This window comes from Nomascus leucogenys, chromosome 10 (genome assembly GCF_006542625.1).
Source record: "Nomascus leucogenys isolate Asia chromosome 10, Asia_NLE_v1, whole genome shotgun sequence".
Taxonomy (NCBI): domain Eukaryota; kingdom Metazoa; phylum Chordata; class Mammalia; order Primates; family Hylobatidae; genus Nomascus; species Nomascus leucogenys.
Genome location: NC_044390.1, coordinates 2,848,709 through 2,862,299, shown reverse-complemented (window position 1 = coordinate 2,862,299; position 13,591 = coordinate 2,848,709). Strand labels below are relative to the sequence as shown.

General features: G+C 43.5%; 1 protein-coding gene across 2 annotated transcripts in view; it reads right to left on the bottom strand.

The window, feature by feature from the left end:
* Positions 1–400: 400 nt before the first annotated feature.
* NLRP11 (NLR family pyrin domain containing 11) overlaps positions 401–13,591 on the bottom strand; it is a 46,058-nt gene continuing 32,867 nt past the window's right edge. For both annotated transcript variants that reach the window (XM_030821801.1, XM_030821802.1), the window contains 5 exons: positions 11,383–11,553; positions 7,612–7,782; positions 4,206–4,376; positions 3,784–3,954; positions 401–871 (listed from right to left, as the gene is read on the bottom strand). In XM_030821801.1, the coding sequence (XP_030677661.1) occupies positions 625–871; positions 3,784–3,954; positions 4,206–4,376; positions 7,612–7,782; positions 11,383–11,553 (931 nt within the window). In that variant the 3' untranslated portion in view covers positions 401–624. The remainder of the gene's footprint in view (positions 872–3,783; positions 3,955–4,205; positions 4,377–7,611; positions 7,783–11,382; positions 11,554–13,591) is intronic.

The window sequence follows — 13,591 nt, the reverse complement described above, 5'->3', positions numbered from 1 at the left end:
GAGGCTTTTTCTGAGGCCACACATCTCTGACATTTCTCCACAGCTTAGAGAAGTCACCCTTCATCCCATGGAACACGCACAAGTTTGTGAGCAGAGCTGGCTAAGAGAGGGGGAGATACGGAAATGAATGCCAGTTACGGTGTTAGGTAGATCCGGGATGAACAGGGTGCAGCAGGAATACAAAGTCAGGAGGGAAGGTGAGATGAGGATCTCATTTCAAAGGATTCCTAGGGTTACCTTCTAACAACTCTCCCTACTTCTAACAACTCTCCCTAGACCAAAACAAAAACAAAAACAAAAAACAAAACTCAGAAAAAACAAAAACAAGAAACAAACCATGAAAGGATCATAGTTTTTTCAGTGTTACTCCACAACGCCCACTGATGCATCATGCTTCACAGCTTTTTCCAATGCATTTTATCCTTTATTACTTCATATAATCCTTTTAATACTCTTGAGACAGTGTAGGAATTTGAAGTGGTTGACTGGATCAAGCTTACGCGCGCGCACACACACACACACACACACACACACACACATCAAATAGGAAAATTATAGTCCTCATTCTCTTGCATTCCAGTCACGGTAGTAATTTATAACAAATACTGTTTACGTAGAACATGATCAAAGGGGTTGCCTAGATGCTGTATTTGACGTTCTCATGGCTGCAGACATTCTGGGAAATTTGAAAAACATGTAATCTAAATTAGAATTAGGTATTATTGAACCTGGCTGAGAAGCAGGTGTCACACCAATTTCTCTGCCTTCCTTTAAAGACCAAGTTTCAGACAGAAAGATCAAATTGGGTTTTCTTTCCTTTACAGTCATCAGCAACTGCTGGGTTTGTGTGCTCAGGCCAGTTAATGGAAGCCTGAAGGAAAACAGAGAGAGAACTCCGTTAATGCTACATGTGAGGCCTCAGCTTTGTTGCATCAATGACTAATTCCCCATATGGCATCCTTTGGGCATTCTTGGGAGTATCTCAAGCCATCTCTGAGGAAACAAAAATCTGTTCCAGACTGAAAACCCTGAGATAGCGATTTCTCCATTAAGTATTAGAATGTAAGACAAGATTTCCACTGGGAGAACTGTTTGAAGTAATATTAGTAGTAACCAACACTACTATGCACTCAATGCTTTCCATGCATCTCACATTACATCCTCACAATGGGTGATGCCATTCAAGACTTTATAGGTTCCAATACTGAGGGTCAAAGTTTCCAACTAAAATATGTTTACAGGCTGGACGCAGTGACCCATGTCTAATCCCAGCAATTTGGGAGGCTGAGGCAGGCAGATTACCTGAGCTCAGGAGTTTGAGACCAGCCTGGGCAACATGCCAAAGCCCCATCTCTACCAAAGATACAAAAACTTAGCCAGGTGTGGTGGTGCTTGCCTGTGGTCCCAGCTATTTGGGAGGCTGAGGTGGATTACTTGCACCTGGGAGGTCAAGGCTGCAGTGAGCCATGATCACACCACTGCTCTCCAGCCTGAGTGACAGAGCAAGACCCTATCTCAAAAAAAAAAAAAAAAAAAATTTACATAGCTAGAGAACACAGGCACACTTACACCACAGCCCATGCTCACGTTTCTTTCTCCAAATCAAAGAGGGGAATTCAGCCACTTATTTTGTGCCCTCTTTGCATGTGAGTGTCCCAATTAGCATGTAGGCACAAATACCTTTATAACCTGAAATATGGTCATTTCTGCAGTTTACTTTTTTTTGAGCACCTATAATACTGAAGGAAAAATATCCCTGGCATCATGGAGCTCATGTTCTAGTGGAAGGAATTAGATAATAGAATAAATACATTATATATTTGAAGGTGAAAAGAGCCCTGGGGTGGGGGGGAAATAAAGAGAATAAGCAATTTGGAAAATTTGTGATGTTTATGGGTTTTTCTATGCATCTGAAAGTTTGACTCAATATCCATATTGATGAAAAAATTATTTAGAGATGACAAGAGAAAATAACTCATAGTAGGGTCTCCAGCATATTGAGTCTGTGATCTCATTTAATCTTTAAGAGTTCTGAGATAATTATCCCCATTTTCCATTTGAGGAAAATTGGACATGACTGGGAAATGAGTTGCCCCGCCTGCATTTTTCAATGGGTCACCAGGATGCTTATACTTAGTCTCTAATTGAATGCTCAGTAACCTGAATGATTTTCCTTTAAATGAGGCAGGTAGAAACGGAATGCTAGATATTGCCAGACCTTTCTACATATGTGACAGTCTGAATGGAAGCTGACAGGCAGCTTCTAAATGGCTTCTAACAATCCTCACCTTGTATCAATCACACCCTTGTATCATCTTCGCCTCTAGCGTAGGCAAGGCCTGTGATTTGCTTCCTTTGAGACGGAGTCTTGCTCTGTCGCCCAGGCTGGAGTGCAGTGGTACAATCTCGGCTCACTGCAAACTCCGCCTCCCGGGTTCAAGTGATTCCCGTGCCTCAGCCTCCTGAGTAGCTGGGATCACAGGAATGCACCACCACGCCGGGCTAACTTTTGTATTTTTAGTAGAGATGGGTTTTCACCATGTTGGCCAGGCTGTTCTCAAACTTCCGACCTCAAGTGATCCACCCGCCTTAGCCTTCCAAAGTGCTGGAATTACAGGCATGAGCCAGAGCACCTGGCCAAATTTGCTTCTATCCAATAGGCAAATATGGTAAGATGTCACTTTTTTGGTGAGCCTACATAGAATTGCTACTTCTGCCTTGCTAACAACTCTATTGCCTTGAAAAACCTGACAAAGAGTTGCTGTTCGAGAGTTGGAGAGCGAGTCTTTTCAGTGTTTCTTGCCGATAACTGAGCCAATAGCTGTCAAGGTACTAAGACCCTTAGCCCAACAGCACTACAGGAACTGAATTCTGCCAACAACCACATGATTTTACAAGCAGGCTGATTTTTCCTTTCCCAGATAGACCTTCAGATTTGACCCTAGCCCTGGATGACATCTTGGCTGCAGCCTCATGAGAGATCTCAAGGATGACCAACTAAGCTGGAGTCCTGACACTCACAGACTGTGAGATAATGTGTCATTTAATCCAAGTTGGTGGTGACATACTTGGCAACAGTTAGCTAACACAGAAAGGAAGAGAACTTTTGCTTTATGAGAGGAATCTAATGGATTTGGGAACATGAAATAGACTGAGAATTGCCTATTTTTATTCTCTACTAATGAGGGGCACATCCAAATGGAGGAAAGAAAATAGAAAATATTCAAACATAGAACTCTTTTTGTCTATATCAAGTATAATATCAACTGTCATCTTTTACTCACCATTGAGTACATCCTCTGCTTTAAGAACTAGGCATACATTTTCAATCTCCCAAGAGGAACGACTTTTTTTTTTTTTGTATTTGAAACTGGCAAGAGGGTTTCTCATCATCTCATAGGTCCTAGATCATCTTAACACAGAATTTTCCCCATCATAGCCAGGCACGGTGGCTCACGCCTGTAATCCCAGCACTTTTGGAGGCCAAGGTGGACGGATCATGAGGTCAGGAGATTGAGACCATCCTGGCCAACATGGTGAAACCCCATTTCTACTAAAAATAGAAAAAATTAGCCGGGTGTAGTGGCGGGCACCTGTAGTCCCAGCTACTCAGGAGGCTGAGGCAGGAGAATCGCTTGAAGCTGGGAGGCAGATGTTGCAATAAGCCAAGATCACGCCACTGCACTCCAGCCTGGGCGACAGAGTGAGACTCTGTCTCTCAAAAAAAAAAAAAAAAAAAAAAAAAAAAAAATTCCCCATCACCAAGGAAAATAAGCAACTTACCCAACTACCTTTAGTACACAATCTGGGCGGATCAAGCTCTCAAGAAGTTTTACAACTCCTTCATTGCCCAAGTGATTTTGAAGCAAGTTGAGTCTTTCTAATGTTTTGTTGGTGGTAAGAACAGAGGCAAGAGATCGACAGCAGGCGCTGGTTAACATGCACTCCTCTAGCCTGCAACGAATATGCACAGGTAAGATAGGGCCAAATCCTTGAGGAAAAATGGCAGCTGAGATGGGTGAGAACTGGACATCTACTAGATCCCTCCAAGTTTTGGGCAAAAGAACTAACTGTGCAATAAAAGCCCCATTTCAAACACTAGACCATTATGTCCGAGGTATTGTATTTCCCAATCCACTTCCTCTTGTGCTTTTCTTCAGCTGTTCCTAGCTAAAGGCAGGGATCTTTCTCCACCAGGCACCTACCCAATATTCACCAACATGCAGTTGGGGTGTCTCAAACCACCACATAGCAGCTGCATTCCTGCATCTTCTATGCTGTTGCTCCCAATCTCCAGGCTTCTCAGTTTTTCATTAGTAGCAATAACTATGGCAATATATTGACAGATATCGCTGCTGAAGAAACAGCCAGACAGACTGCAAAACAGAAACATGAGCTAGAGTCATGACCACCTGTCTCCAAAGGTTTATTTCACAGAGCATTAAGCATTCTTGGACCCGTCTTGTGACATTCATGAATAAGGGACTGGTTACAGAAGCAAGAGCGGTGTTAACATCTACAGGTCACTTACAACATACCAGGTATTGTTCAAAACTCCTAATGCACATTAAACTCAGTGATCACAGGGCTCTTATCCTGGTTTTACAAACAAGGAAACTGAGGCCAGAATGTTTTAAGCATTTTTGTCCCGGGAAGCCACATACATTCAACCTACACCTTTGCGATCCTGAGCTTGGATTCTGAAGAATTATGTTAGGCAACATCCTCTGACATTCACGTTTCTGCCTTTCAGTACTCATGTCAAAAGCCAACATTGAGAAGGGCTGAATACATTCTTTCTATAAAGAAAATTTTACCAAATAGTCCTTCTTCTCAAAGCAAGCAAAGTACTCACGATTGTCCATGTTCTCCCACGTGACCTGCCATCTTGTTTTTCCATTCACATCTCCCCCATTATCTACTCCTACAATCCTACTTCGTTGCCTCACCACGTTGGCCTTCATGCTGATTCTCGAGCATAGTTGGCCGTTTCTATGTTAACGGCTCTGCACCGACTATTCATTCTGCTTGCAAGCCCCATTCTAGTGATCTGTATGACGCCATCCACAACCTTCTCCAAGTCTTTGCTCAAATGTCCCCTTGTCAATGAGGTGACATTGACCTTGTTTAGAGATGGCCATACCCTATCCTCAGCACTCCTGATTATGTGCCCTTAGTATTGAATTAAAAAAGTTTCCATAGCACTTTTTACTGCCTGATACAGGAGTTGACAGCCTTTTTCTATAAGGGGCCAGATAATAGTTTAGGCTTCACTGGCCATGGTGCCTCTGTCACAACTACTCAATTTTGCCACTGCAGCACAAATGCATGCATGAAACACGTGTAGATGAATGTCTACGTTCCAGTAAGATCTTTATAAAAAACAGGCAGAGGGCCAGATTTGGCCCCTGGGTAATATAGTTTGCTGACCTCTGGTCTAACAATACATAAGTTTCTCATGTTTTATTTCCCATCTCCCCCAGTGCCAATACAAGATCCATTAATACATGGATATTTATTCTGTTCATTGATGCATCCCAGCGGCCTAGAGGAGTGCCTGACATTTAACATACATTCTACCTTTGTTACAGAATGTATATTAAATACTGAATAATCAGATATTAAAGCAGATTCCAGAAAATCCTATTTTTCATTTAGTAGTTATAAAAGCTGGGTGGTGCATGCCTGTAGTCCTAGCCACTCAGGAGGCTGAGACAGAAGGATCACTCGAGCCCAGCAGTCTGAGACTGGGCCGGGCAGTACAGCAAACCTCTGTCTGTGAAATATATAGAGCATTAATGATGTGCCAACCACATCCATGCTTTCAAACTTAGAGGAAAATAAAGGGTGACAAATAATGCGGGGTTTCACATGCCCTATGGGAGCTCAGAGAGGGGGTCCCTACCCAGGTTTGGGTAGGTAATAGACAAAATGGACAGTTATACTTGAGAAAATTTTTGAAGGATGACAGAAGAATGTGTTTGGAGCCTACAGCAAGGTTCAAACTGTGGTCTGGGAGCCAAATCTAGACAACTTTGTTTTCTATTTCTAAAGTTGTATTCGAACATAGCCACACCCATTCGACATCTTTCATGGCCTCTCTTGAGCTATGGGAGAGTTAAAAATAGTTGTGACAGGGGCCGGGCGCGGTGGCTCACGCTTGTAATCCCAGCGCTTTGGGAGGCCGAGGCGGGCAGATCATGAGGTCAGGAGACCGAGACCACGGTGAAACCCTGTCTCTACTAAAAATACAAAAAATTAGCCGGGCGTGGTGGCGGGCGCCTGTAGTCCCAGCTACTCGGAGGGGCTGAGGCAGGAGAATGGCGTGAACCCGGGAGGCGGAGCTTGCAGTGAGCCGAGATCGCGCCACCGCACTCCAGCCTGGGCGACAGAGCGAGACTCCATCTCAAAAAAAAAAAAAAAAAAAAAAAAAAAAAAAAAAAAAAAGTTGTGACAGGGACATTATGGCCCACAAAGCCCAGAGTATTTACTGTCTAGTCCATTATAGAAAAAGGTTTCTAACCCCTGTTCTACAGCATGAGTGAATTTGTCTCAACCTAGTAAGTACAAACTAAGGGCCATGAGAAAAAAGGGAGGGTGGGTTATATTATTTTCCCCAAGGCAGTTTTCCCTAAACTGCCTTGTCAAAGGAGCAAGATTCTAGAAAGAAAAGATATCCCTACAATTTCCTATTTTACCTGCCCATTTGTACCGAATTACAACGGTAGCATGGATTTAACTTATAACTACAAGACGGAAATAAACTTAAGATACCATAGGGCTGAGCATATTCTTATACAGTCTAGTAAGCACTTCAGTTCAGGAGCTCACAAGCCACAGTGTTGCCATTTTATAAACAGGAGATGCTTTTAGGTTATCAGTTTCTCGTATTTCTGAGCCAAAAAAAAAAAAAGACATTTGAGGTAGAACATTTTCAAGAGAGTTCAAAAATTAAACAACTCCAAGGAATTTTTTAAACTTTTTTTTTTTCAGGCAAGTGGGAGAGTCATTACTTCTGAGAAAATACGAGAAGTTTGATTATTCAGCATTATTGATGAGGCACACTCAGAAAGCTGTAGTGGCTTGTTACCTATTTTTTCCTGGAAGTTCAGTCAGAGGCCATTGCATCATGCCTAAATTGGACGTCTCTGGCCGGTACCAGTGGCTTGGATATGGCCACCTCCCCCAATGCATCCCTTTTCCAATAAAGCTATTTCCCAACAGAAAGATGCCCCTATGATCATCCACCCCAAAAGATATTCACTGCCTCAGAAACTGTAAGCCAGGCCAGGGCGGGATCTTTGAGTCCCTTCTCTGTGGCATTTTCCCATGCTACGTCCACCCGGGGGCAGGGGGAGGGGCCCGGCCCAGGCACCCTTCTCCGTGTGATAAGGATCTGAGGGATTTTGTGAACTCTGCTCCTTCTGAGCTAAAAGGTTTTGCCAATGAATCTTACCATGCTTTCATGTCGCCTACTCTGGGGAGCCCATGCTCCCATACCCCTGTCACCCATGATGCCATCACTGGAATCTTATCCCTGTCACCAACCCCACCACCCAAGCCCTTATGCAGTAGAAACACGGTCATCCAGGACAACTGTGGGAGACTTACTGCAGCTCCTCTAACTGACAGGTTGGAAATATCAAGGGAAACGTCACATGCAACACGCCGTAATTTTTTAAGTGATTCACACACAGGTCTAGTTGTTTTAGAGTTGGGCTGAGCAGAAGCACTCTTCCAAGGGAGCTGCAGCAATTTTCAGTGAGACAGCAGAAGACTAACCTGCACGGGGACCACACACACAGAGAGAAGAATGAGTCAGTAACACAGTGTGAGCGCCAGGAGGGGAGCACCTGAGACCACCCACCCCACGCCCACAAGCGCCTCGATGCCTTCTACCGCCATTGCCCCAGATCTCTACCAATGACTTTCTTATTTGGAAAAGGACATTAGAAGTACCCCAAATAGTGCAGAGGGCGAAATATAGAACGGATGATGCAGAACAGGGCATGAGAAAAATCTAACTCCAACTTCCACTAACGGAATCATCTTATAGAAGTTATTTCTGGAACATGGTTTCTCCCATCATTTGATGAAGTATATGTGGCTAAATTAAATCTTAAGATTTTCAGTTTAAAAACTCACTTTGAAAGAGTTACTTTGTTATTTATAAGTGAATATAGGAATTGTTGAAGATTTTATAAACTGGGAAAAAGTGAAGACAGACGGCACACCAGAAGCCCATTTTGTGGTATCCCGTTTTGTCTGTCCAGGTTTAGCTCATTGCCAGTAGGTGGAAGTTTACTCAGTCCTAATCTGGATTTCCAGCCTCTATCTTTTTTTCCATTATTTATTTTTAAATAATTTTTTAAATAGAGATAGGGGTCTGTGTTGCCCAGGCTGGTCTTGAACTCCTGGGCTCAAGTGATCCGCCTGCCTTGGCCTCCCAAAGTGCTGGAATTACAGGCGTGAGCCACCACACCCGGCCAAACCTCTATTTTTTTTTAACCCATTTTCTGTTTGCCCTGGGAATACTGCACTGGCAGTGAGCTGCACTTTTTTCCAAAACAGGGAATGGGTTAAAAAGTTGGAAATAGGCCGGGCATGGTGGTTCATGCCTGTAATCCTGGCACCTTGGGAGGGGGAGACGGGAGGATCACCTGAGTTCAGGACTCCGAGACTAGCCTGGTCAACACGGTGAAACCCCGTCTCTGCTAAAAATACAAAACTTAGCCAGCATGGTGGTGTGCACCTGTAGTCCCAACTACTTGGGAGGCTGAGGCAGGAGAACTGCCTGAACTGGAGAGGCGGAGGTTGAAGTGAGCCGAGATTGCACCACTGCACTCCAGCCTGGGCAACTGTCTCAAAAAAAAAAAAAAAAAAAAAAAAAAAAGGTTGAAAATAACCAATTTATTGGTTGGAAATACTGAATCCTGGCTCTGGTATGGGAAAAGGGTAGGCTAAACCAGAGGTTGGCAGCAGACCAAACCTGGCCCCTCCTTGCTTTTGCATAGCTGCAAGCTTAGAATGGTTTTTGTGCTTTAAAATGATCAGAAAATGTATATGTAGTTATTTTAATTTGGGTTTGACAAGTGAAATGGGCTATGTTTTCCTTTGTGTACTAATGCGTGCTTATTTTAAATTATATGTATAAGTAACAGTTAAGACTGAGAATGAGTTAGAGAAGTTCCCTGTTGTCCTCACAGAAACCAGCGCTATCAACTCATTTGCATACTATTTTCCAGCTGTCAGATTTGGTCACGACCATAAATTTGGCCTTCTACAGGTGTTTTCCTCAGACTACTGGGATTTCTTTCATGTTCTTAGGCTTAGAAATTCCTTGCCTACTTAAGTTACCAAAACAAACATTTTTTGCTTAGTATATCTGGATTATTTTAAATACAGGTATGAGCTATGAAAAGCTCCATGCCAACAATCTAAGGTGATAAAAATGTCCTAAAATTATATTGTAGTATTGTACAACTCTAAATATGCATTAAAAAACATCGAATGTACACCTTAAGTGGATGAATTTTCTGATATGTAAATTATACTTGGAACCAGTGGAAAAAAAAAAAAAGAAAAAATCTAGCAGGAAACAAAAAACTTGTAGATATGAGATGAAAAAAATACGTATTTGGAGTCTGATTATTGAACCAATGGTCTGTCCCTTTTTTCGTGAGACCTTCTTTTACAACAAAATCAGCTCATATTGACAATTACTTACTGGATTTATCTGGGGCCAGATAGATCCTAGAACAAGTTGAGATTTTAAAAACATGGCCGGGCACAGTGGCTCACGCCTGTAATCCCAGCACCTTGGGAAGCTGAAGCGGGTGGATCACGAGGTCAGGAGATCGAGACCACCCTGGCTGACATGGTGAAACCCCGTCTCTACTAAAAATACAAAAAATTAGCCGGGCGTGGTGGCGGGCGCCTGTAGTCCCAGCTACTCGGAGAGGCTGAGGCAGGAGAACGGGGTGAACCTGGGAGGTGGAGCTTGCAGTGAGCTGAGATCATGCCACTGCACTCTAGGCTGGGTGACAGAGCGAGATTCCATCTCAAAAAATAAATAAATAAATAAAAACAGATAATGCGATATTATATAATATGAACAGGAGTTTGTGGTGTTACCCTGCAATCAAACAAGTATTTTTACAGAAAATATATAGAGAATATAAACAATATTATATCGGTTTGTATTATGCTTTGGAATCTAGCAAGTCCTAAAAAGGGGGTAAAAAGGGCTAAAGGGGGCCAAAAAAGGGCAAAACAAAAGCAAAAGATGACCTACTGCATTCTTTTGTCTTTTTGGAATTTGGAATTGTGAACGGGGAATCGCGTCCTTAAATACACCGAACTACTTACTGTTTTGTTTTCTGACCATGTTTTACAGATCCCCACGCTTCGTTTTTGTACCTTTTTGCCTCACTTTTGCCACTTTTTTGCCGTCTTTCATCGTGTTTGTCACGCCCCAACCTTCCAGAAGTCTGCCTTTCTAGCCACTTTCCCAGAGCAGACAGAGCTTACCTACAAGTAACCCACAGGAGGTACACCTGCAGGGAGAACCCATCTTCCACCTTCTTGAAAGGAGACTCGGGGAAAAAATCCGATCTCAAGGCAACCTAGCACCAAACCTTTCCTTTGCTTTCGTCTTTGTGTTCTCAGTTACATCTCATCCTACACGACACCCAGTCACGTGTTCACTGTGAGAACAATGTAAGTTACCTGTTCTTAGAAAGTCAGTTGCTATGGCCTAGGTGTTGTGTTCGGAATGTTGTGACCACCATTTTTTCTTTTTTTTTTGAGACAGAGTCTTGATCTGTCACCCATGCTGGAGTGCAGTGGCGCAGTCTCGGCTCACTGCAAGCTCCGCCTCCTGGGTTCAAGCAAGTCTCCTGCCTCAGCCTCTCAAGTAGCTTGGACTACAGGCGCCCGCCACCACGCCCGGCTAATTTTTGTATTTTTAGTAGAGACGGGGTTTCACTGTGTTGGCCGGGCTGGTCTTGAACTCCTGACCTCGTGATCTGCCCGCCTCGGCCTCCCAAAGTGCTGGGATTACAGGCGTGAGCCAATGCGCCCGGCCGTGACCACCACTTTTAACTCTCTCTCCTAAGATGTATGTTTGGTCGTGTTATGACCCCACTGCCCAGCTTGAGAAATACAAGTTGAAAAAAAATCCAGAAACATTTTTGCCAACGTTTCGCAAATCAGCTGTCAACCCAGAGTATTAACCCAGACCTACTGAACTCCAAAGCCTGTGCTTTCGGCTGCTTTGCTTTGCTTTGCTGTCCCTTTCCCCGCCACTGCTCTTTGATCGTGTGCTTAGATATTCAAGTCAGTCTGAGCTTCTACGTGGTGAGCTCGCCTAAGCCAACTTACACCAGTGATATAAGAGTGCAGTTGGGATGAAGCAAGGCATCGCACAGTATGTTCACCCCGTCACTCCTCAGCGGATTGTTGGATAAGGTCAGTTTTCTCAGACTCCCGCCGTTGACAAGGAGAGAGGCGATTTCTTCGCATTCGCTGGCTCGCAAATCACATTTCATCAAGCTGGAAGAGGAATTCAGAAATGAAAAGAGGCTCCCCCGTTTAAGCTATCCCCTCTTTTAAATTAAAAAAAAAAAAAAATCAGACCCAACCAAGTGAGATGATGTCTACTTGGAGATAAATAGATGCCTCTGCTTCTAACCTTTCTCTCCCTACGCCACTTCTCAGAGTTCAAATTTGGGCAAGCTTACAGATTCAAGAAGGGCTGTGCGCAGGCAGTTCCTTCCTCTTCTGCATTCATCTCCATGTGGCTTCCAGGGTGATGGTTCAGAACAGTAAGTCAGGTATCAAGCAGCCCACCTGACCACAGGATGTGGGTACGATCATATTTATAAATCTGATCAAGACGCTCAACTTACCATCACATTTACAAGGATGTCTGATGTTTTTTCTGCATAGCCTTGGGTGCCCCACAGGCTCTGGCTCTCAAGTATCTCTGTCTACTTTTTTTTTTTTTTTTTTTTGAGATGGAGTCTTGCTCTGTCGCCCAGGCTGGAGTGCAATGGCGTGATCTTGGCACACTGCAACCTCTCCCTCCCGGGTTTAAGTGATTCTCCTGCCTCAGCCTCCCGAGTAGCCAGGATTACAGGCATGCGTTACCATACCCGGCTACTTTTTGTATTTTTAGTAGAGACCAGGTTTCACCACGTTGGCCAGGCTTGTCTCGAACTCCCGGCCTCAGGGGATCCACCCGCCTCGGCCTCCCAAAGTGCTGCGATTACAGGCGGGAGCCACTGCATCCGGTCTAACTTTCTATTCATTACTCATTCTGTACCATCCTCCCTGGTCTCCTCACTCTCCCTCAAGTCCACAAGCACATTTTTGCTTTAGTGTCTAGTACCTTCATCTCCACTTAGTGATTTTCTCCGTGGGACCCTATTTCAAAAAAAAAAAAAAATTTTTTTTTCCTTAAACTATCCAGGAGTGGTGGTGCACGACTGTAGTCCCAGCTACTTGGGAGACTGAGGTGGGAGGATCACTTGAACTCAGGAGTTCGAGGCTGCAGTGAGCTATGATCATACCAGTGCACTTCAGCCTGGACAATACAGCAAGACCCAGCTCTAAAAAAAGAATAAGCAAAATAAAAATAAGTGATCTTTCCCCAGATAGCTGCATGGTTTGCTGTCTCACTTCCTTCAGCTTGTCACTCAATATTCTCTTCTTCAATGAGGATTTTGCTAACCACCTTTCAACTAACAAATATTGTTATTTTCAGGCATTGTATGAAGTTCCTGGGATACAGCAGAGAACTGGAAGAAATATGATGGAATTCTAGCATTGTAAAGACAGGGCTGAACGTATAATGTGCCTAGTGGATGATCAGTTCTTTATAGAAAGTGAATCAGAGTAGGTCATAGAGAAAGAAAAGGATGTATTCTACTTCCTTACGGGGCAGCCACTGAGAGAAGTCTCTCTCACTGAGCCATCATTCTTGGCCTGTGTATTCTATTTGGAATGAAAGTGAAAGCCATTGAGGGTCTGAAGATTAAAGGACAGAGTCACAAGATCTGACTTAGATTGTCATTATCCTTAGCAAACTAACATAAGGGCAGAAAACCAGATACCACATGTTCTCACTTATAGATGGGAGCTAAATGATGAGAATACATGGACACACAGAGGGGAACAATACACACTGGGGCCAACTTGAGGGCTGAGATTCAGAGGAGAGGATCAGAAAAAATAAAAATATCTGTGAGGTACTAGGCTTAGTACGTGGGTGATGAAATAATCTGCACAAACTCCCATGACACAAGTTTACCTGTGTATCAAATCTGAACACGTATCCCTGAAGCTAAAAGTTAAGTAAACTAAAAAGAGTTAAGTCTACCCTTGTAGTAAAAGTGATATATCAAAAAATAAAGCTATGTTTTGCTTCAAACACACACACACACACACACACACGAAAACAAAACAATCCAAACTAGATGAAAGTTGCCCTTCTACACTCTTTTCCATGTAGCAAGCGAAGGTGTGGACAGGTAGGAAGATGCTGAAGGACTGCAGGTAGGTGGGAGATGGGTTGGTCTATCATGCTTAG